Source organism: Anopheles coustani, chromosome 2 (assembly GCF_943734705.1).
Source record: "Anopheles coustani chromosome 2, idAnoCousDA_361_x.2, whole genome shotgun sequence".
NCBI lineage: Eukaryota > Metazoa > Arthropoda > Insecta > Diptera > Culicidae > Anopheles > Anopheles coustani.
Window position 1 is genome coordinate 29,614,740 of NC_071289.1, and position 21,079 is coordinate 29,635,818.

At 44.9% G+C, this 21,079-nt stretch overlaps 1 protein-coding gene across 1 annotated transcript; it reads right to left on the minus strand.

The window, feature by feature from the left end:
* Positions 1–7,028: 7,028 nt before the first annotated feature.
* LOC131263414 (zinc finger protein Xfin-like) lies at positions 7,029–9,271 on the minus strand. The gene is made up of 2 exons (XM_058265611.1): positions 9,028–9,271; positions 7,029–8,960 (listed from the first exon to the last, which is right to left on the minus strand). Exons 1-2 carry the CDS (start codon positions 9,031–9,033, stop codon positions 7,167–7,169), a joined length of 1,800 nt encoding a protein of 599 aa, XP_058121594.1. The 5' UTR covers positions 9,034–9,271; the 3' UTR covers positions 7,029–7,166.
* Between the last annotated feature and the right edge of the window lie 11,808 nt (positions 9,272–21,079).

Consider the following 21,079-nt stretch of genomic DNA (forward strand, 5'->3'; position numbering starts at 1 on the left):
CGAGAAAACAAACGACCTAGAACTCAACCGATGGATTATAGGAAATCCCCTAGTACCTCATTCCTCCATTCTAAGTTCCCAAAACTCTTATACTAATAAATAACTTCTTCCAAAATGGTGGATGTGGTTTTCCTTCAGACAGAACACAGGCTTCCCACATGTAATACATGTGTTTACTTGCATCATTTCTAACAGTTTCCAGCCGGACACATGAAGGCGTCTGTTCTCCGTCTAACGGTGTCTCTGTCCTGTGAGTAATTGTCGGTCCGTTGCACCGTTGGACCACATGGTTGCTTCAAGCCGCGTAACACATGGCGTAGCGCAGACCATTGCAGTGAGTAAACCTCACCGACAGACCACATGCCCTTTCGTTGCTCGTAATACCTGTGCACCGGCAGAAATGCAATCGGCCGGAAATAGTACCCGATCCACGATGCAACGCGATGACGGCGGTGGAAACCTCTTGGGTCCCCGACCTGAGGTTTCGAAGGTGACGCGTTCGGTACGCGTGATCGATGCGTGATCCGGCCGTCGCCATGCCGTGCATCGTGCCCTGGTGACAACTCACACAGTCGTGAAAGGGGGCTCACATAAAATTGTGATGTCGAGCGTTTTTCGTGCCATCATCGTGTGCGGCGTTGTGGAAGCGTAGGGTTGTTTACGAGATATTAATGAATGTTTTTGCTTTCAGTACCGCATGCTGATAATTTTTGTTTTGCTACTGTACCATGCTTCATATGCTGTAATAGAGCGGAGACCACACAAAAAAGACCATGAAACAAGTTGGACTAGAAAAGGTAAGGCCATTCCTAGCCGGACACATTAGATGTAGGTTTTAACATTTTCAATAAATTCCTAGCAGCTATTTTGGATTCATCAATGCAGTATTTGTTTAAGGAGATGCATGAAAATGTACAATTTAACCATCACGCAGAAGAATGGTGTCATTATTCGTAGATCAACAGCAACGTCGTAGTCGTACGAAAATTTGATGTTACTATTTCAAATTATTCGTAGAAGGTACTGAATCATTCTTATTCTAGATGGTACTATTTTGAAATAAATCAATAAGCTGGCTCTACAATAAAAATAGTACCACAGCATCCACAGATGGCTTAAAACATTAAAAGAAGACAAAGTAAACAGCTAGTAATAGCTTGTGGATGACAAAACAACGTAATCTTGTACTATTTTTAGAACGCTCTACATCCCCGCCACCCCTGCATCCCACTCCCCGACTTTGTCGATTGATTCTTTTAAGTATGTTCCTTCAAAAGTAATAACGTGATGCGACTCACGTCCAACAACTGCGTTCAACGACGTTTTTTCATCGCCTCCGTCGACCCTTCCATTGATTGACGTAACGGCATCTCCTTCCGGATGATAGTGTGTATCACGGGTTGACCTTTCAGGCATCATCTTTTAATCAGCCCTCGTGGTCGGATCGAAATCACGTAGCCATCCGGCATTCACCCATAGCTTGGGGTAACTTCCATGCTACGTCACTAGCATCGAGGGAGTCGTCAGCACCTTATCATCGCCGTGGAACTCCCGGGAGGATTCTCCTTCGGAACCGGATGACGCAATGCACCCATCCTTGTACAACGTTGGCTTGAGGTAGTCCCCAACATGGGGGGGTTCCGATAACGTTTGTTTGGATGGCTGACGACCTTCTGAGTAGTACCGTAAGTAATCCGCCAAGATTATCGCCGTCAGCGGAGGGTGAGGCCGGGGGGCACTTTTATTGGCGAAGGTCATAAAATCATTAAACAGTGCAGTGGCGAGGGCTTAAAGGGTGAGTGCAGTGTGTGTACGATTGTCTTAATGGGTTGAAGCAGACAATAAAGAGATTTACCAGAAGTACGCTACTTTAATATTGGTTTATGATCAACTTCATTCAAAGTGCTTTATTGTAGCTGTAACTGGTGATAACTGGCTATTGCACTCATAGTATTTGAACTTAGTGTGTCAACAAAAAATGTGTAAATGTGAAAACATTGTTCTCAAGTTAGCAAGTTAAGAATACAAGTTAACCTTTTCTAAGCATTTTTGTGATCATCGTGATCAATAATTGCCTTATTTAACAGGGTTTAATCATGTTCAATTCTCATTTGACTGCAACCAAGGCTTCAACTTATATAACGGCAAATTGTTCCGGGTATAACCCTCTCATTCATTTTCCAGCACTTTCTGGAACAAGGCAACATTCTTTTAAGAAGCTGATTTCCATCCGAAGCAATTTGTTTCACATTTATCCTTAGGTACACATCGTTCACACTTTGTTAGAAACCATAAAGTTGCTATTGATATTGGGACAGTATATATTTATTGTAGCCCCTTGATCGCTTTTTCATCATTCTCTTCATCTTTTTATTACTTAAAAAACATGTAAATAAAAAATATATATATCACGATCTAGAAAGGTCCAATCACGCGCTTTGTGGATTTGTTTCTAGATTTTGGATAAACCAATCGTCATTCGAAAAAAAAATTGTAAGTCTTTTACAATTAATAATAAGTAGCTGAATTTCCTTTTGAAAAATAATGAAAACGTGTTTCAAACGTTGGAGCAACTGTTTGTGAAAACTTAATAAATTCAAAAAAATATTATTGAAACCCCCGCTACCCATTGCGACATTGCCTGAGGGCAGCATGTTCCCGATGGAACCAGATCTAGACAGGATGTCTGCGGCAAGGCCACCACCGGGTAACCCAAGACTTGCCGGGCGGGCGGAACAAATAACACGTTCTCTATCGAACGGCCCCGAACCGACCGGGGAAAACCTCGAGCTGATCACTCCCGGACCGCATGATCCGGCGCGGCTATCGTAACCTACGATATCTCGACACCCCGGACGTGGCGGACGGCGCTCGCACAACTACACCGAAAAGCGATGCATCATGCTTCGTTGGTGCAACGGTAGTGTCACGCGGAAAGTCGCGATGGTGAAAGGGCTCCACGTTGGGGTTTTGCACGCCTTTTTCCTTTTTCCTGCGCTGCCTTCCCACACACACACACACACACACACATCGCACAGTTGAGCACGCGATGGCGTCCGCAAAACCGTAAAACAGCTGATCGGACCGTGATCAGACGGCGCGTCGGAGTGACCGTTGTGTGTGTTGTGGAGATCCGTAAATAGCCCGGATCGCGCTTTCGACCAGCATCCGAAGAGCTAAAACATGAAACTATAGGCGTTTATGAGAGATTTTGAAATCTTTGATCCTACTGATTGTCTTCAAATAGCAAAAGTTCATGAGTGCAAACGGCGATATAACGAATGCAGCATAAGCATCCAGCAAAGAAATTCCGGGGAAAATTTCTAATCGCAATTTCCCGCGGATTCGTTTCGCTAACAACGAGCAAATGCAATGTCTCAAAGTTTTTCTCCATAGCCAATGCCAAAACTAAAACCCGATAAAGAAAACTTTGCCATGGGAAAAGAAACACGTGCTAGTATTGGAAAGAAACAGTATGAGTGTGTGTTTGTAGATGTATGAATACAGCATTCCGTTTCCGTTTTCCATTCACCTCCTCCTCAGCCACAAAAACATTAACCGAAGCCGCGTGGAAAAAACTTTGCCCGTCCGGATTATATTGCCACAGTTCACTTCTATTTCACCTTCACGCAGCTCGGTTCTCAAACCGTTCCCCGATGATGATGTTGATGGTGCTTGGTAGAGAAAAATGGCATCATTAGCCCCCGAAGTATACAAGAACAGGCTTACCTTTACCGTTGTGCCTTCGAGCGAATCGATAACTGACTGGTTTTCCCCGGGATCCACACTCCACTATACAATAGCTTCCAGCAGGAGAAGGTCACTACTATAAGACGTTCTGGGTTCCAACAGAAATGCACTGATCTGATTTGCGGACTCTTGTGGAAAGCCACAGCACAAAGGGAACCGACCGACGGTGCTTGGACAAAACCCAGGCTGGGAATTCACCAGGAGAAAAGATCCATACACACACACACACACCAAATGAGCGCGACTCTGCTGTTCAGGTCTGGCGGCGGAAAACCAAAACTACGGAACACCGTTTACTTTGCCGAACGGAGCGACACTTCACTCAAGATCCGAGAATAGACTGACTTGGCAGCAGCGCGGGAATCGTGGCTTCACCACACAAAACCCAAAAGTGCATCCGTTTGTGGTGTCGCTGCTCCCGTGTGATCGTGCAATCGTGCTAGCGATCGGAATCGATCGAGGTTCTAGGTACCGCGAAGATCGGCACTACTCGTGAAGAAGACTTGACTTGCGGCGTGACGTGGTAATCCCGGAAATCTCACCAAAGGATGACGAATTTTGTAACTAAACCGTCTTACAACGTTTCCCCGATCGTTTACGATCGTTCGATGGTACGAACATTAGCTTTACCAAAACAATTGTCTACAGCAAGTGGATACGCGGCTGCGGTCACGCTAGTTCCGGTGTTGGCTTTGACAGTTAGCCTTCGACTGACGCACACGATCACTGCGACGCGTGAAAAAAAGGCTGGCCGCGTGGAGCTGAATTGTTTTCTTCTGCCGTGACTGTTGTTTTTCGTTTCGTGGTGTTTTTTTATTATCATCTGAGGCGACGTCTCGAGAAACAACGCGAATTCGCCACGCACCGTTCCAGGCGCCGCCTAGTGCAAGTGTGTGATCGTACGCGATTGTGTACGTGTTGAATGTGGCATGTGGTGGTGGTTCGGTGGCAATTGGTCCAGAAACGGCTGCCCTCCTCGAAGCTCCCCACTTTTGGGGGCTTCAGCGTGGCTTGCACTTCACCGAAATGTAAATAATGCCCTTATGCCCAACGAGAAGGGAGTTCCATCAATACCGGTTAAGGTTAACACATGGAGCAATACGACCGCAAAGCATGGGTTAGAGAAGGGAGGAAAATCAATGGCAATAAAAAGCATACTTCAGTTGTTGTCATGGGCGTTAGTCGATTATTTTTATCACATATGTTTTTTTTCTTAATTTTAACCATATCGACAAACATGAACTTCTTATTGCATCAAAACAGCTCTGGTAGCATTCTCATCACCATAACCTTCTCGTTACCCATATCAGACGATAATTTCAATTTAAAAAAAAATCAACTGCGTGAAGAAATTAGGCAAGATGTTTCTAAACTGTTTCAAAAGTAGGAGAAACTTCCAAAAATAAATAAACTAAACACAACAACACCATTATTGATTGACAAGACAAACTTGCGCTCACAACAGGAATGGCGCTCGAGAAGGTTACAAATTGCATCATTTTCCAGTTGCGTAATAGACTGTTGGAGTTGAACGGCTGGAAGGTCCCGAAAATTCTAATGTTTGTTCCCAGCTGCACCTGCATTACTTCCGCAAGGGATCAAATCCGGTCCTTTTTAGAGTCCCTTCCCGCTCCAGCCGTTTCTATATGGCGAACGTTGTTCAGCGTATCTAAAGTGGGTTTATCCACTGCCGATGCGTAAGAGTGGTCTACCCGTGTGGCCATATTGGGCGTGCCAACTCCCCGACCTTCCCTTCACGGAGTAGCAAGGTCAACGGGAAAGTCAAATGGAAAAGCGCTACTTACGGTGTGCTGCCGTCGAGTTTTCCGGCTATTTTGGCTGCGGATGATGGTGGTGCCTGCGACGGGAAACGGGTGCGAAAGGAACAAGTATCCGATGCGGGAAAACTGCTGCCACCCGGAGCGTTTGAAGGTCACGAGGATGCTGTCGATGCGACTTTGTACCCGGTACGATAGAGAGAAAGAAAACACGGTTCTAAGCTGGAGATCCTGCTGGAACACACTTTTCACCAAACAAGCGGTCACAATTGAGTGAATTTTTCACAATACAAAACGCACGCAAAGTAGCTGAAATTGACACTCCGATAGGGCTCCCACCTTTGCCGAACAAAACTGGAGCCTACGCCGGAAAAGGGCAACACCACAACCACGCACGTCTCGTTCTTCACTTCGGTTTCGGAAGAAAGTGCACTGCCTAATCAAAACCCGTGTTGGAACCACCCGCGGAACCGTTCGGACGTGAATGCGGACACGACGAGGTCACCCGTTGCTCTAACCGGACGGTGAAAAGTTTTCCCCCCCTTGGTGGGTCTTTCGCCTTCGCTCTGTGTGTGGGTGATGCCGCTAGTGGTTCGAAAATGCCTATTGCCTAACACCACAGCTGCTCACCAGCGGAGGCTCCCTATGCTATCTAGTACCAAATGGGCCCCGAAAGGGAGACATTTCGACACACCCTCAGCGGGAGAATGTTGGTTGCATGGTCGCGTTGCCAGTGAACAAATTAGAGCCGATCGGTGTATTGGTGCTGGCGGATCCGGTGCGTTTGCGCCGAACGTGCAGCCGTATCCTTACAAAGTCCTTAGCGTGAGCACGCGGTCGGCTCGTGATTGTTTGCCTTTTTTTCTGTTCCCTGCCCGCCTCCAATGCTTGCACCCTTCAGGTACTCGCGTTTGAGGGTATGCTCGATCGGACGTGACTCTTACATTTGTTTATTTTTTTAAGCAACACATGATACCGGCATTTTGCAATAGTATCGACAGTTTAGCTTTTTGTTGCAATAGCATCGATAGTTTAGCTGTACGTGATTGGGTTTTTAAGGTTTTGATGTGAAAGACAATCGAAAACTTGGAGTTAAAATTATGAGCATTTTCCTTAAAGTTGTGATATGAGTAAAACATTTGAGGAACAAAGTTGTATTTTTTTATACTTGTAGTACAAGTTTTATTCACAGAAACAATATTTAACTCTATAGGTAATAAACATTTTAAACATGTTTTGTCGCCAAAAGATAATAAAGAAATGCTCTTAACAGCAGCTGTTTAAAATGGGATAGTTGTAGCGCTTCAATAAATTCGAGTATTGTTTCAAAGCAAAGTATAGTAATGTTAAATTTATCCAAATAATAAAACGTTGACTGATAAATTATTAATCCAAATTGACTGTTTAAAAAGAAATCGATTATTGTTGGCCTAAGAATCTACGCTTCGTCTACGCCATCCTTTCACCTCAGTTTAGGCCTACCACCCCCGCGTAGGCTTTAGGAAATTGTTAAGATTGGTCCAGTTAAAAAATAAACTAGATTGCATTGACTCTAATTCTCTCAGGCTAAAGTATCGAATCGAATGCTCGAATACTCTCATAACATGTCTCCATACTGTTAACATAACAGCGATCTACTTAACTATGAATCGCAACATTTTTCTTAACTTTATGAACGTCCACCATGTGTGTGTCGAGCAAGGATTCCGCACGGAACGACAAACTGCACCTCGTGCAAACGCAGGGCCGATCGGTGTGCACGATCCAATGCGCCACCGTAGCTCGCTTCGTGGTGAAAACACGCCGGCAAAGGGTACACTCAAAGACGCGCGCATTACCGACATGATACGAATGCACCGGACACTTGATCGACGCCGTTCGCCGTTCGTCGTCCGAGTGCGTGTGGGAGTGATCCTCCAGTTTTGCTTTCTGGTTGAATCCGGTGGAACAGATTGGACATCGGTACGGTTCGAGCGACGGATGCACCTGCCGATAGTGCTCTGGAATCTCTGTTTCGTCCTCCAAGACGGTCGGACAGTCATAGCACTTCCGCTTGCGGTTGCTCGCGTTGACGTGACTCTGAATGTGGCGCGTTGCGGTACGCCTTACCTTAAAGACCTTCTTGCACATCGTGCATGGGAAGCTACGTTCCTTGGTGTGCGTCACCAGGTGCTCTTTGAAATTCTTTTTCGATATCCATCGGTCACAGTGGGCACAGTGTCGCCTTTGATACTTCGCCTCGAACGTCTCCTTAGGATGACTACAAAAAACTTCAAAATGTTTCCCCCCGCATCGTGCACAGGATCTCCGAACTTCTAATCGGTGCCGTTCCGCATGACTGGCACGTGATGCAACACGTGAGTAGATGATAAGGTAGCAAAATCGGCACTCAGCCATCTGCTCCCCATCGTGTACCGCGAACTCACGCCAGAGGTTTTGTTTGATGAAAAGGTCCACTTCTTCCTGCGAGTGTTCCGTTTTCAGGTGTTCTCGCATATGCGATTGTAGATGAAAAGGTGTGTTGCATAAAGGGCAGGCGTACGGAGAGCGATTGTGTACTTCCAGGCAGTGCCGGCTGTACACGTTCACCTTGCAGTCCATAACAATGTCACAGAATTCACACTTTCGTGCGCGAATCCCAGCTGGGCTGAATTTTCCTTGTAGCAAACTGTCGAATTCGGCGGGCTTTGCCGTCCTTTTCATCCGATGCGTAACGTGATGGGAATTAAGTGATTCAATGTCGTTAAAAAGAGCCTGACACTGAATATATTTACATCGTACAGCGATCGCAGTTTCCACCAACCATGGATGTGTTTTTCCTTGATGCAAGGAATATTCTTTGGCTGTAACAAACTCCTTTGGGCAGCCCACGTATTGGCATATGTATTTAGGATTCGGGATTTCTGATTCTTCCGTTAGCCCTACAGGTACTGTTTGTATATCGTTCATAACTACTTCCTCGTCATTTTCGATGTATGCTTGGTAATTCGAAAGGAAAGTTTCGTCGTTTTTTTGCAAATCATTTTCCTCTGTTGATACAAATATCTCATCGCAGGGGAGGTCAACCAATTGGGAATCAAATATTTCCTCAATAACCTCATCAGCAACATCCAAACTTACTTCTTCGCACTCTTCATCATCGAACGCGTCGCCTTTGGAAGCATATTCCGAATCTAACGGCTCCTCTACATTCTCCAGATCTTCTTCTGTGATGTCTCCGTACTGTATGGCAATGGTGCGACTTTCTTCGTCGTGCGAAACGCTCAGATGACATCCTCCATCTCCTGCAATCTCTTTCGGAACAAATGCATCCAGAATAGATACGATTTTTAAAATCAATTCATGGTAGCTGTTGCAATAGTGTAGGATATTGCTGAGCACTAGCGGGTCGCATCGAACCAGCTGGGAATGCGCTGGGTCGAGAAGGTTTGCCTACAAATACGATAGACTGCATATTAGGTACAGTTTGCAAGTATGTATTTATAACAAGATCTTATACCATCATCAACTTTTGTTTTGAAATGCAGCAGCTTCGTTCAACATTCAACGTGCGATTGTGTCCGATATCCTTTCAAGCAAGCAGCAGGTTTAGCCGGCCTTGTTATGCGCTCGATACACCCAATTTTAAGTAAACACTTCCCATTTTCTTGGCGGGCACAATTTTTCCCCTCGTATTTATGATACACTAGGGGCATATTCCACAAGCAACATAGAGGACAGCGAGACACTGTGGCACAACGAAAATAGCGTTCTTTTACAGCACACAACGGAGTACCAACTAGATTTACAAAATTGTATTTCCTATCGCTCATGTAGCCATTGTTTACAAACATTTCATGTTGACATTCGCAAATGTCAGAGGGAGGGAAGAATTTCAAACTGTTGTGAAATATTTCACCACCAATGAAATAGTTCATTAACGATTTATTTGAAATTATTAAATGCAAAATAAATTATTCAAACATTAAATATTAATTTATAATGAATTAGGAATACAAAATTCTAAAATTATTCCCAAAAACAGTTGTTGTTTTGTTTTTTTAGTTGATAATAGATGTTATGAATAACATTAACCCAAATAAATTTTACTAAACCTTTTCAAGCAACCCCAACCGTTAACTCAGTTATAACTATGTTGCCTATGTATTTTATGAAAATGGCTCTACAGTATTCAAAAAGATAGTATTATGAATAAATTAATCGGTATTTTGTTCAATAGCGATCTCGAAGAAAGAATTCAACTGTAACATGTTGAACAACCGGGCGACTCCATCAACCTAAAACACTTACATCAACAATCTTTACTTTGTACCTCTACAACGCGAAATAGTAAGTCATCACAAAATACCGTGTGCGCGCTGAGTTCGCAGCAGAACTGCAAGGAGTGGTTTCACGGTTTTTTTGTAAAATAGCCGCACCTTCTTCCATCGATCCAAAAGTTTGCTTTTTAGCAAGAGGCGCAGGCTGAAGTTCAGGCCGTTTGGTTTTGTTTAGTGCCTTCTGTTGATACTATCTGGCTAAATGTCTACGTGTATATTAAACATTGAGTAGAGTATGACGAAATGTTTTATATAAAAAAGAGCTTGTTAACGTTGAATATTTAGACCCTCAAGGTAGTAACGTTCAGGAGGTTTTGAGCTTACAATGATTAGCAGATTTGTTTTATGTACTTTTCGCGATTGCTACTACTTTCGAACAGTAGTTCGACACTTGTGAAGACATTTTTTTATGCTTGCCGTTCTATTTCCTGTTACAAAGTACTTGATAGTAATAGAATTATGAGTGTACGCTAAACAAAGACTGTAAAAACATAAAATATAATATAAGCAGAAGGTCCTTCCAGACACGTTTTGCCTTTGGTATTTAACATACGCACAAGGAGTTGTTCGAGCTTTTATTTTCTTACTTTTTCCCCCGCGGGACGGTGGCATTTTCTCATCTCCTGTCAGGTAAAGGAAAACCGAACCGAAGGCAAAACGAAGCCTGCTCCACCGAAGGGATGGCACACGTACAGCAACCGTGCTGCGTAGGCTCTGCGTTGCCGTGGCAACTTCAACCTTCCACTTTACTAACTGGGCCCCGAGGCGGCCTATTTTTGGATGGGTTTATCGATTTTTACTGCCTCCCAACCACCACTGCCGGGGCCGTCTTCCACACGGTTCTGCCGCAACGGCGCATTACAACGGTATGTACAGGGTGTGTGCGCTGCTGTACTGTGTGTGATGGAGCTGCGACGATCGAGAACGCAGGCAGGACACACTGTACCAATGGGTCCTGTGCACGAATGCTTCGGGGCCAACCACCACTACGACGACAATGAGGACGGCAAACAGCAGCAATACGGTCGGTTGCTACGCGAAGGAGCCTTTGCGCAAGCAAGCTGTACATTATTGACACTTTACCGCAATGGAGAAGTAATGTTATCGTGCTCTTCCTGTGGGATTGTTTGAATTTCCGTTAGCTCCTTTTTTAGAGCGCCGACGTTTTGTTCAGAATTCACTTCGATACCAAATATCTTTGATGCTTGGAGTATTGCTAAATAAGACATCCTCCCTATTTTAATAACAATAATTCGTACAAATATTACGGTTAAGTATGATATTTATTCACATTTTGCGTTGCTCCCTTGCCGCAAAAACGCCACGCACTGAACAGGCGAAGGCCCACCATTTGCCTCCGATTAGTGAAATGAAAATTTATTAGCCCCGTTTTACACGGGACTGAGGCTTAAAAAAAGGGTCACACAATGGGGCTCCTTTCAAGAAAGCGGTCTGTAAAATGCGAGAAAACAAACTGCCAGTAAAATGTGAACCTTAATACCATCACGTTCATGCCTTCCTTTCCCTAACCGAGCTGCGTTATTTGCCTGTCTCGTAAACTTAAAACCAAAAACAAGATAGAAATACACCGCAAATCCATGGCTCATGGAAACGAATTTTACCACTGCGTATGTTCGCTAGAACTTTGCGTCTACAGGGTTGATTCGGTTCTTATTCGAAGTCGGCCCAAGGACATCCAATCGAAAGTATTTTTCCGTTTGCTGTTTTTCTGTGTGCTCTGATTCAAATATATTTACCTGCCATCGTTTGGATGGCATTTGTTCAACATAATTGAATGCCTCGAAGCGCTGTGAAGTACGCTTTGACTCAACGTGTGTTGACGGGGTGCGGGAACATTCAACAGCGGGTGAAGTTTCAATTTCATCTAAAACGACCATGCTCCCGTTGCGAACCGTTGCATCATTTCTATGCTGCGGCCCCACCGCGCCCGTGCGTTCTCGTTGCAAAACCACTTGGGACAAACAATGGTGCAATGCGAAGTGAGGTCATTGCTGGCAGAACCTACACATGAACCAAAAGTTCAGTACACACTAGAAGGAAAAAACCAAAGCAGAACAAAACTATTTTTCAATTAACTAAACCCCTAAGTGATCATAGGTTGCTTTTGAATAATTGAAGTAAAAGTCAAGTAAAATGAATTTGCTTCATAAACCAACGAAGCTGGTGAAATTGTTGTATAACTCTCAGAAAAAAAACGAGAACAATTAACAAATAAATGAAGTAAGAAAAATCACAATTGAAATGTTGACATCAACAAAAGGTGAAAATTTGAAAACTCGTCAGATGTAAAGCTTGCCCGTAAAGAACAGAGGGACTGTGTTGAACAAACAACAACTACCGTTCCCTAAATAAACACTACTTTTACGGTACCTACTGTACATGAACTACATTCATCACAGCGCCACACACAAGCCCACATCTACCCGAGCGATGATTTCTATCAGCCCCCAGTGGAAGCATAAAACATCGGCACTGTAAGGGAAACTAGGTCACCTGGCACATTCATGTGTTATTCACACTGACAATTGAGATTTAACACCAGGCCGCTTCAACTAGCACCCCACTCCCCCAGCGGCGCACACCGCAGCTTAATTTATTTTTTATCGTACACATGTGCCGTTTCCACTACGTTTTTCCGCTCAAAAACTTACCGAATGAAACGTTTTGTTTCACCGGAACATAATTGACTCGCCTCAGCAAGGAGGGGTAACACGTTGCATGTTTGATTGTTCATCCTTGCTCGTTCTGCACACTCGCTTACACCGATCCGAAAGCACATCTTCTTACATTGTTCTTCGGTGACCATTATGTCAAAGCAAACATCCTGCTTGCGTGAGGAAGATTTATCTTTTCACTTACAATGCTCGAACTCATCGCAATGGGGTAGCCCCCTTCCCTGTGGACCACTTGCATCTCGCCTTCGTTTACGTCGGTTGGTCCAATTAAGTTTTTTTCAATCTATTACAATGCACCCTCCACACCGTACGATGCACAGAGAACATTCTACCGAAACGGGGTCATAGGAGTTTTTCTCCATTAGCTGCGGGGTAGACTCGAGAACGGAGTGCTTGCATTTCAGACTGAAATTAGAACGACACATGCGGTTTAGAATTTGTGCGTACACTAAGACACACTGCAAGTCATATAAATAGGTGTAGCTTTCGAGTGGTTTCCGTTTGTAAAACATGGAAATTATATTTTTTATTTATTCAGAAATATTTCTTTCATTGTTGGATTATATAATGAAATTCTTGCATCAACAAGGGACATGAGCACTCAAAAGAAAATATCAATCGAGATATGGAAGTCCCTAATATAAAACACCATTTCCAATCCTGTGCACTTGTCTCGGCATGTATTTAACAGGACGTTCATGTTCCCCCAACTAGGACCAGGACCGGAATGGAATATAGTTCAGTAGGTCACACACAATTGAAACCAATAGAAGCCATCCCTAATCTTACGCGACAGCACGCGCAACCGATTCTAGTCTCACAAACGAGGGGGAAAACCTTATTGATGGGATTCCTACAGTGCAGTTGTTCCACCCTTCAACACAAAGGAATCTCTGGGAGAGCGCAGTTCTTCGAGTCCTTCTACCAGGGGGAGGATGACCCGACGCGTGTGTCGGTCCTTTCAAATTTCCCTCCAGTCTTTTAGGCGACTATCCGGCAACCAAGGGGGGAAAAATATAATACGCAATCATAGCCTAGCCCAGCAATTGACTCGAATCGTCGAACGATATAAATCCCACGGCGAACAAAGGCTCGTAAAGAACAGAAGAATTGCGTCTTACTTGGTCTGCACCCTGGACCACGTGGTCACGATGGTGCAGAGCGATGGAGATAGTGGCGTGCATAGAATGCGCGTTCGTTTTGGCATGTTGTGACGCATCGCAACCCAAACTAAAAACCGACGCCATCGATGATCGCCGCAGAATTGCGCCGCAACTAAGTCACGGCCGCACTTTAATGCCAAGGGCATTCCCAACGTCTTGACGGATGAGTCATGCGAAGAGAAACGGATAATAATTGCAATCTGAGGACTTTCCCAGGAAGGAGCCTTTGTATGAGTGTGTGAACTCTGACGTTCGATCAAACCTAACAAAAGTTTGGCAAACTTTTGCTCTGACTCATCTTGACATGCAGTTCAAAGAATGCAATTATTTCTCAACCTGATTCATCAATGCAGTCCTCTGGATTCAAATTTTCCGCTTCTAAAATTGCTTTAATATTTCTATCGATATTATCAATCCTGTTTTCCTACTAGGCGTACAATGATATCATAAAATATTACATTGCTATCGACCATCCCATCATGTATCACCGGTAATGATCCTATATCCTATTCTCATCTACAATCATCGCCCACGGGTGTATTCGATGCACGCGAGTCCAACCGCGCTTTCCATGAGGTGCAAATGCAGCCCGCCTTGCTTATCAACTGCAGGATACCGCAACAACCCGCATTCGAAGCTCCTTTTTCCACAAGAATAAATTGAATATGGATTACCGGGACGATCGATAGCTCAAATTACTCTCTCGTGGATTTTTCGTTCCCATTTTTTTAATCATGTGCGGCAGGGAAAAGTATTGAATTCAAAAGTGTAATAAAAATAATAAATAATTCTTCAGCTAAGAAAATTATGACAACCACCAGAACATAACCGGTAGGTGTCTTTCGTAACAGTTTATCTATCGTTTAAAGCATCGTCCATTTTAGGAGGTCATTGTCCTTTGGACATATTTTAGATTCAATCTGCTCTCTAGAAAACAGTCAGCGCTCCCCAGCGGTCGGCAACTTGCGGGTTCTCGAGGATAAAATCAACTATACTCATTAAAGGGCATTATTCATAGCAAATGGAAATGAAAATATCTAACCCTGAAAAGACATTCACTCGATTTTTATGGGTTCAAAAAATGTATTTAACAGATAAAGGTTGACAATCACTGGAACTAGACGATAAATCTATTCCAACCGTGTCGGTGCGACACAACTGGCTGCTGCATTTTAGCTGGACAAGTAATTCAGATGCATTATTCAACTCTCACGATTTCGGTACATTCCAGCACGATGGATGTATGCAGCTTGCGCCATAACCATTCACAAAACCAGGCCCGGCCGAATGTCGTCGAGTTTGACAAGCAACATCATTAACGCCACGACCATGCCACACAGCCAAGCGGCTATGCGGGAGTTATGCTGGAACGACGCTTCCAGAGCAACACAAGTTGCAGTTTCCACCGTTGGCCACCAGCTGCCTGTTCCCTGCCGCTCCGATGGCTTCGAGGGCAAATTGGAACGCAAACAAACGTGTAATTATTACTAATTAGAAGCAGCTCGCAATGTGTGTCCTTGCCCCCACAGTGGTACACTCACGCAAACGGCGTCGATGTCGTGTAATGGCTTGACATTTAAATTTAAAATGACTAGCGCAGGCAATCGATCGAAACTCCCCGGAATGGGTACGATACTATCGCGATGTAGCATTACGATGGTGTTTATTGTCATCTATTCTGACATCAAATGAACGAGCTATTTCCCAGCTACTGATGTCAGGTTTATCTTCGGTTTCAATAGGCATCGGTTAAAATTGTTAGACATAAAACTTGAAACGGATTCATGAAACAACAATAATCTAAAACGATTCTACCGAGAGATGCGGATATTATTCAAGCTAAGGCATAACATAACAGTTCCCCGTAAAGCTCTATCCGGCTTTCGACGGGGCAAGGCAATCTTCAGACGGAGATAAACAACTTACTGCCGACCGAAGTGGAATGAAAAATAAATTATTCACTCGCAATCGTACAGTGGGGGAACCGAAAGAAACCTCCCAGTCTAAACTGAAGCCCTTCCTGTGTGCCGTTGTTTTCATGTTTCATAAACGTTTTGACCCAGTAAACCGTGCAACCGTTCGCCTACACTGTTTGCAACGTGTTGTCTGTTAGATTTGCTAGAATTTTGTGTCAATTTTGTTAGAGAACTGTTTATTGTTTTAATGAAAACGAAACCCCAGGCATCCTGGGGATGCTGCTTCGGGTAGCGTTTAAATTCCGGATTTTATTTTTTCAGGAAGCTGTATCTCATCTCCGGCGAATTGTTTGGCTTTCGTTTGGTCTGAAAAACAACGGAGAGTTGTCGGTAATTTAAATATCATTACTTAAGTAAACCTTCCCGTCTTCTACTTACAGTCTTGAAATCACTATATAAGGACAAGTTCTTGTACTGAAGCTGATGAGTTTCCAATAATGGTTGAGATATAGCACTCATTCACGGTCAGTGAATCACAATCACGGTACATTTCCATCTAACGCCAACACAGCAAAAATGATGTCACGTGCAATTCTTGGAAGCAAATGAAACTGGACCCACGTGGTAGTTAATGAATGCGTTTCTTACAGTCTCTATTTAAATTTCGATATGCATCGCAGATCGACAGAAAGAAAACAAAGTGATCGTTTTCTTACGTGACTGAGAATTAGATCGCATTTGAGATAAGAATTTGATGCAATGAAAACGAGTCATCGGATTTGGTTTGAAATACTAATACTACTTACATTAAAATCACAAAAGGAAATCTTTAATTAGATTATAAAATCCCTTGAGTGAAAACATGAGTGAAATGTTCTAATAACTTATGTGGCGCTACAACCGCTGAGCGGTCTTGGCCTGACGAAGCTCCATCCGAAACCGCTCACGGTCGCTCGCCACGCTGGTCCAATTCCGTATCCCGGCTTTATTGGCGGCTTCGTCTACGCCATCCTTCCATCTCAATTTAGGCCTACCACGCCTCCTCTGTCCTTGGGGACAGCCTAAAAGGACTTTACGGGCTGGGTCGTCCGGTGCCATTCTCATGACATGACCAGCCCACCGGAGCCTGGCGAGTCTAATTCGCTGTACGACAGAAAGGTCACCGTACAGCTCGTAGAGCTCGTCGTTATAGCGGCTCCTCCATTGTCCCTCCTCACATACGGGGCCAAAAATCCTCCTGAGCATCTTCCTCTCGAACACGGCTAAGAGGGTTTCGTCAGATTTGGACAGAGTCCATGTCTCGGAGGCGTATGTGAGCACTGGTACTATGAATGTTCGGTATAGTCCCAGCTTCGACTGTCTTGACAGGTATCGTGAGTGGAAGAGATTTCTCAGACTGTAATATGACCGGTTGGCTGCCAGCACCCTAGCGCGGATTTCATCTTCAATGTTGTTGTCGGTGCTGACCTTTGACCCAAGATAGGTGAAATTTTGGACGACTTCGAAAGTGCGTTCACCTACTTGTACGTCACCCCCACGTAGGCTTTCGGCAATTGTTGGCAGGGCCGCTGATGGTGCCACCATCATCTTGGTTTTCCCCTCGTTTATCTGCAGCCCGAGGTTATTCGCCGCTTGCTCGATCCTTTGGTATGCTTCTGCTACATAGGAGAGCCTTCTACCAATAATATCAATATCATCAGCGTATGCCAGGATCTGGATTGACTTATAGAAGATGGTCCCCGAAGTTTCCACCTCCGAGTCTCGGATGGCCCTCTCTAGCGCTAGGTTGAAGAGTATGCAGGCAAGCCCATCCCCTTGGCGCAGTCCCTTGGTGGTAGCAAAGGGACTTGAGAGTTTTCCATCCACCTTCACCTGACAAGTGACGTTGGTCATGGTCATTCTTACAAGTCTGATTAATTTAGCCGGGATTCCAAATGAGCTCATGGCTTGATACAGTTTTACCCTGGCTATGCTATCATATGCGGCTTTAAAGTCAATGAAGAGATGGAAAGTGTTTTGTTGGTACTCTGCCATCTTCTCCAAGACTTGCCGCATGGTGAAGATCTGATCAGTGGTTGATCTCCCTCTTCGGAATCCCCTCTGATAGTTTCCTACTATCTCTTCAGCGTATGGGTCAAGTCGTTCTTGAAGAACGAGGGAGAATATTTTGTAGGCGGTATTCAACACCGTAATACCCCTGTAGTTACTGCAGTCTAACTTATCTCCCTTTTTGTATATGGGGTAGATGATACCAAGATTCCAATCACAAGGCATCGATTCGCTATCCCATATCTCAGATATCAGTCGATGAATTTCGTTCTCTAGATTTGCGCCTCCGTTTTTGATCAGTTCGGCTGTTATTCCGTCCGTGCCAGGCGACTTGTTGTTCTTGAGGCGACGGATAGCCTTTCGTGTTTCTTCAATGCTAGGTGGCTGAAGCATGATTTCATCTGCTGGTGGAGCCTCCAGCTGCTCGTTAAACTGATCATTTAGTAATTCATCGAAGTACTGAGCCCACCGCGAGAGGACCTCTGGCTGGTTGCTGACCAGATCTCCATCCTTGCTGCGACAGCAGGTCACCTTCGGAGTAAAGGTGCTTCGGTGGCCTGCTATCGCTTGGTAAAACTGTCTTGTGGGTCCGTAACGCACTCTGGTTTCCTCGAGTTTTCGCATTTTGGCGTCCTCCCACAATTGCTTCTTTCGCTTGAAAACTCGCTTCTCTTCTCGTCTGAACCGGTGATATTCTTCTGCGCATGCCCGTGTTCTTTGTTTCTGCTGCATTGCTCGGTATGCGCAGTTTTTGCGTTCATTCACAAGTCTACACTCTTCGTCGTACCAGCCAGATCTGGTGTTGCCACGACGTTCTCCTAAAACGTTTTTGGCACAGTTCGTGATCGTTGTTTTTAGAGCATCCCATCTCCCGCTCGTATCTGTTTCTCCTTGTAGCAGTAGTAGAGACTCATCTATGGCTCCCTGGTAGGAGAGTTGGACTCGACTGTCCTTAAGAGAGTCCGTGTTGTATCGTGTCTGCGTGTTGCTTCTACCCACATTGGCTCGTGGGCAGGCGATCCTGCATCTTATCATTAAGCCAACCAGGTAATGATCAGAATCGATGTTGGCCCCCCTATAGGTTCTGACGTTTAACAGACTCGATTGATGGCGGCGGTTAATCAACACGTGGTCGATCTGGTTGGAAGTGGCTCCATCCGGGGACACCCACGTGGTTTTGTGAATGTCCCGTCGCGCAAACTTGGTACTTCCGATGACCAGATTGCTCGCTGCTGCGAACTGGACCAATCTACTACCGTTTTCATTGCTGTGCTCGTGTAGACTGTGGGTTCCGATGTACTGGCGGTACATCGACTCCCTACCGACTTTAGCATTGAAATCCCCCAGGATGATTTTGACGTCATACCTGGGGCAGCTTTCATAGAGTTTCGCGAGGCGGCCGTAAAACAGGTCCTTCTCCTCTTCATCTTTGTCTTCGGTAGGGGCATGAACGTTAATGAGGCTTATATTATGAAATTTGCCTCGCATGCGCAGGTAGCATAGCCTATCGTTTATAGCCTTGAAATCAATGACTGCGGACTTCGCACGTTGACCTACGGCGAAGCCCGTGCCGAGCATGTGGTGGCGGTCGTGGCAGCTATAGTAGATGTCGTAGCTACTGCCACGCCTATTCTGCACACCACTGCCTAGCCAGCGTATCTCTTGTAGTGCGACGAGGTCCATGTTTAGCTTGGCTAGTTCATCGTCCAATTGTTTCAAGGCTCCGGTTCTATACATTGTGCGTACGTTCCATGAGCCCATTTTAATCGTTGTCCGGGGGCGTTGCATAGGTCCGTTACCGTTGAATCCGTTCCGTATATTGTTGATTCGTCTTTCCGTAGTCCTTGTTACTGGGGCCGGGTGACTGGCCCTGCGACCCAGTGGCAGCTTTGGTTGCGCCTGGTTGCCCCCCAGGCGTTCAAGCAGTCCGGCAACCCGGACTGCTCACCCCCCTTCTGCCTTAGCCATGCATCCCCATCCTCCCAAGGGGGTGGGATTGTACCCGTTTACCCAAGCTCGGATAAGCGGGGCTACATGTACACGGTCTGTATGGCTTGGACATACCAGAATAGGAGTTGGGTTGGAGAGCCTATGTAGCCTTCAGGAGGCGTCGGATCCTACCCCATTTACAGACCAAAATGTTCTAATAAAAAGGTAAACTAATCATAAGCTTGAAAATATGTAAATCCACCACACTAACAATATTCTTTCATTCAGATTTTTCCGTTACCCACGTTCTACTCGTTGCGTTCGATATTAATCATTTATTTACGAAAAAGGGCCTCTTCATGTAGGCGTGCGTGAGTGGGCTGGCGGTGAGGTCAGTTTGATTGAGCCACAAGCTATGGATAAATTATTAGTCGCCGGGCCCAACCGACGTAAACCGTTCCGCGTCCGAGGAAGCGTAATGTGGGTCAGAGCGAAATGGCCCGGCCCATGGCCAGAAACCGCAACGGTCGTCGTGAATTTGCGGTTGAGTTCGTACGTTTGCACGCAGCTGATAACCACTTCCGTCACGGCGCGGGTTCGGTTCAAACAAAATGACCGCTGGCTTTTGTCTTCTGGTTCAACATTTTCTATTCAAAACCGTGACAAGACATGTCTCGGACCGCCGACGGTTCACTTCCGACCGTGCCCTTTAAAGTTCCGCCGTCTGCCGTGAGACAAAACAAAACACCCTCTTCCCATTATCGGCCACGGTTTGGCACGGTTATAGTTTTGCCTTTTTCCAGCTAGGAAATTTGAACACACTTTTTTCCCCAAGCTTACCCAACAAACCAGCGCTACTCGTTACTAATAATAAAACAGCGTGCCGTGCATAAAAGTATTATGAAAATACAAAATGAAAATATGCTGTGATTGTACAATTTGCCACACAAAAAAGGGTAACTTTTGCGACAAACTACAAGCAACATTGTTCAGACAGCGAAACATGAAGCTTTACAACACAACTAAAAAAAAACACGCAACCCACCAAAGACCAAACAACGGATCAGGTTGAGGAATGAAAAGTAAAGATAAAAAAACGTATAAGCTACACACACCGGTTTGTTCTGGTACGTCCGATTCACTTGGCCCTGTTGTTTGGCCTACACATGTTCCTGCCAGCGTCCCGCCCTTCTGCCCTACCGAAGTGTACCGTTTTCTCAGGTGTTGTATTCAAAAGCCAGGTTGGCAAATTCGTCATGGGCTATTTAAAAAAATAAAGAACCCGCATTACGTGGTTTGCAAAAAAAGCTGCATTTGGATTTTTATTTTATTTTAAACGAAGCAGCCATATCGTAGCAAAATGCGGTGGAAATTAACACACACACAAATAGCTACCCTCTTGGTATGTTCGTCTGTGCATTTTATTAAATCCGCCATCGTGTTGGATGCAAAATGCATGTTTCGTGTTCTTTAATGGAT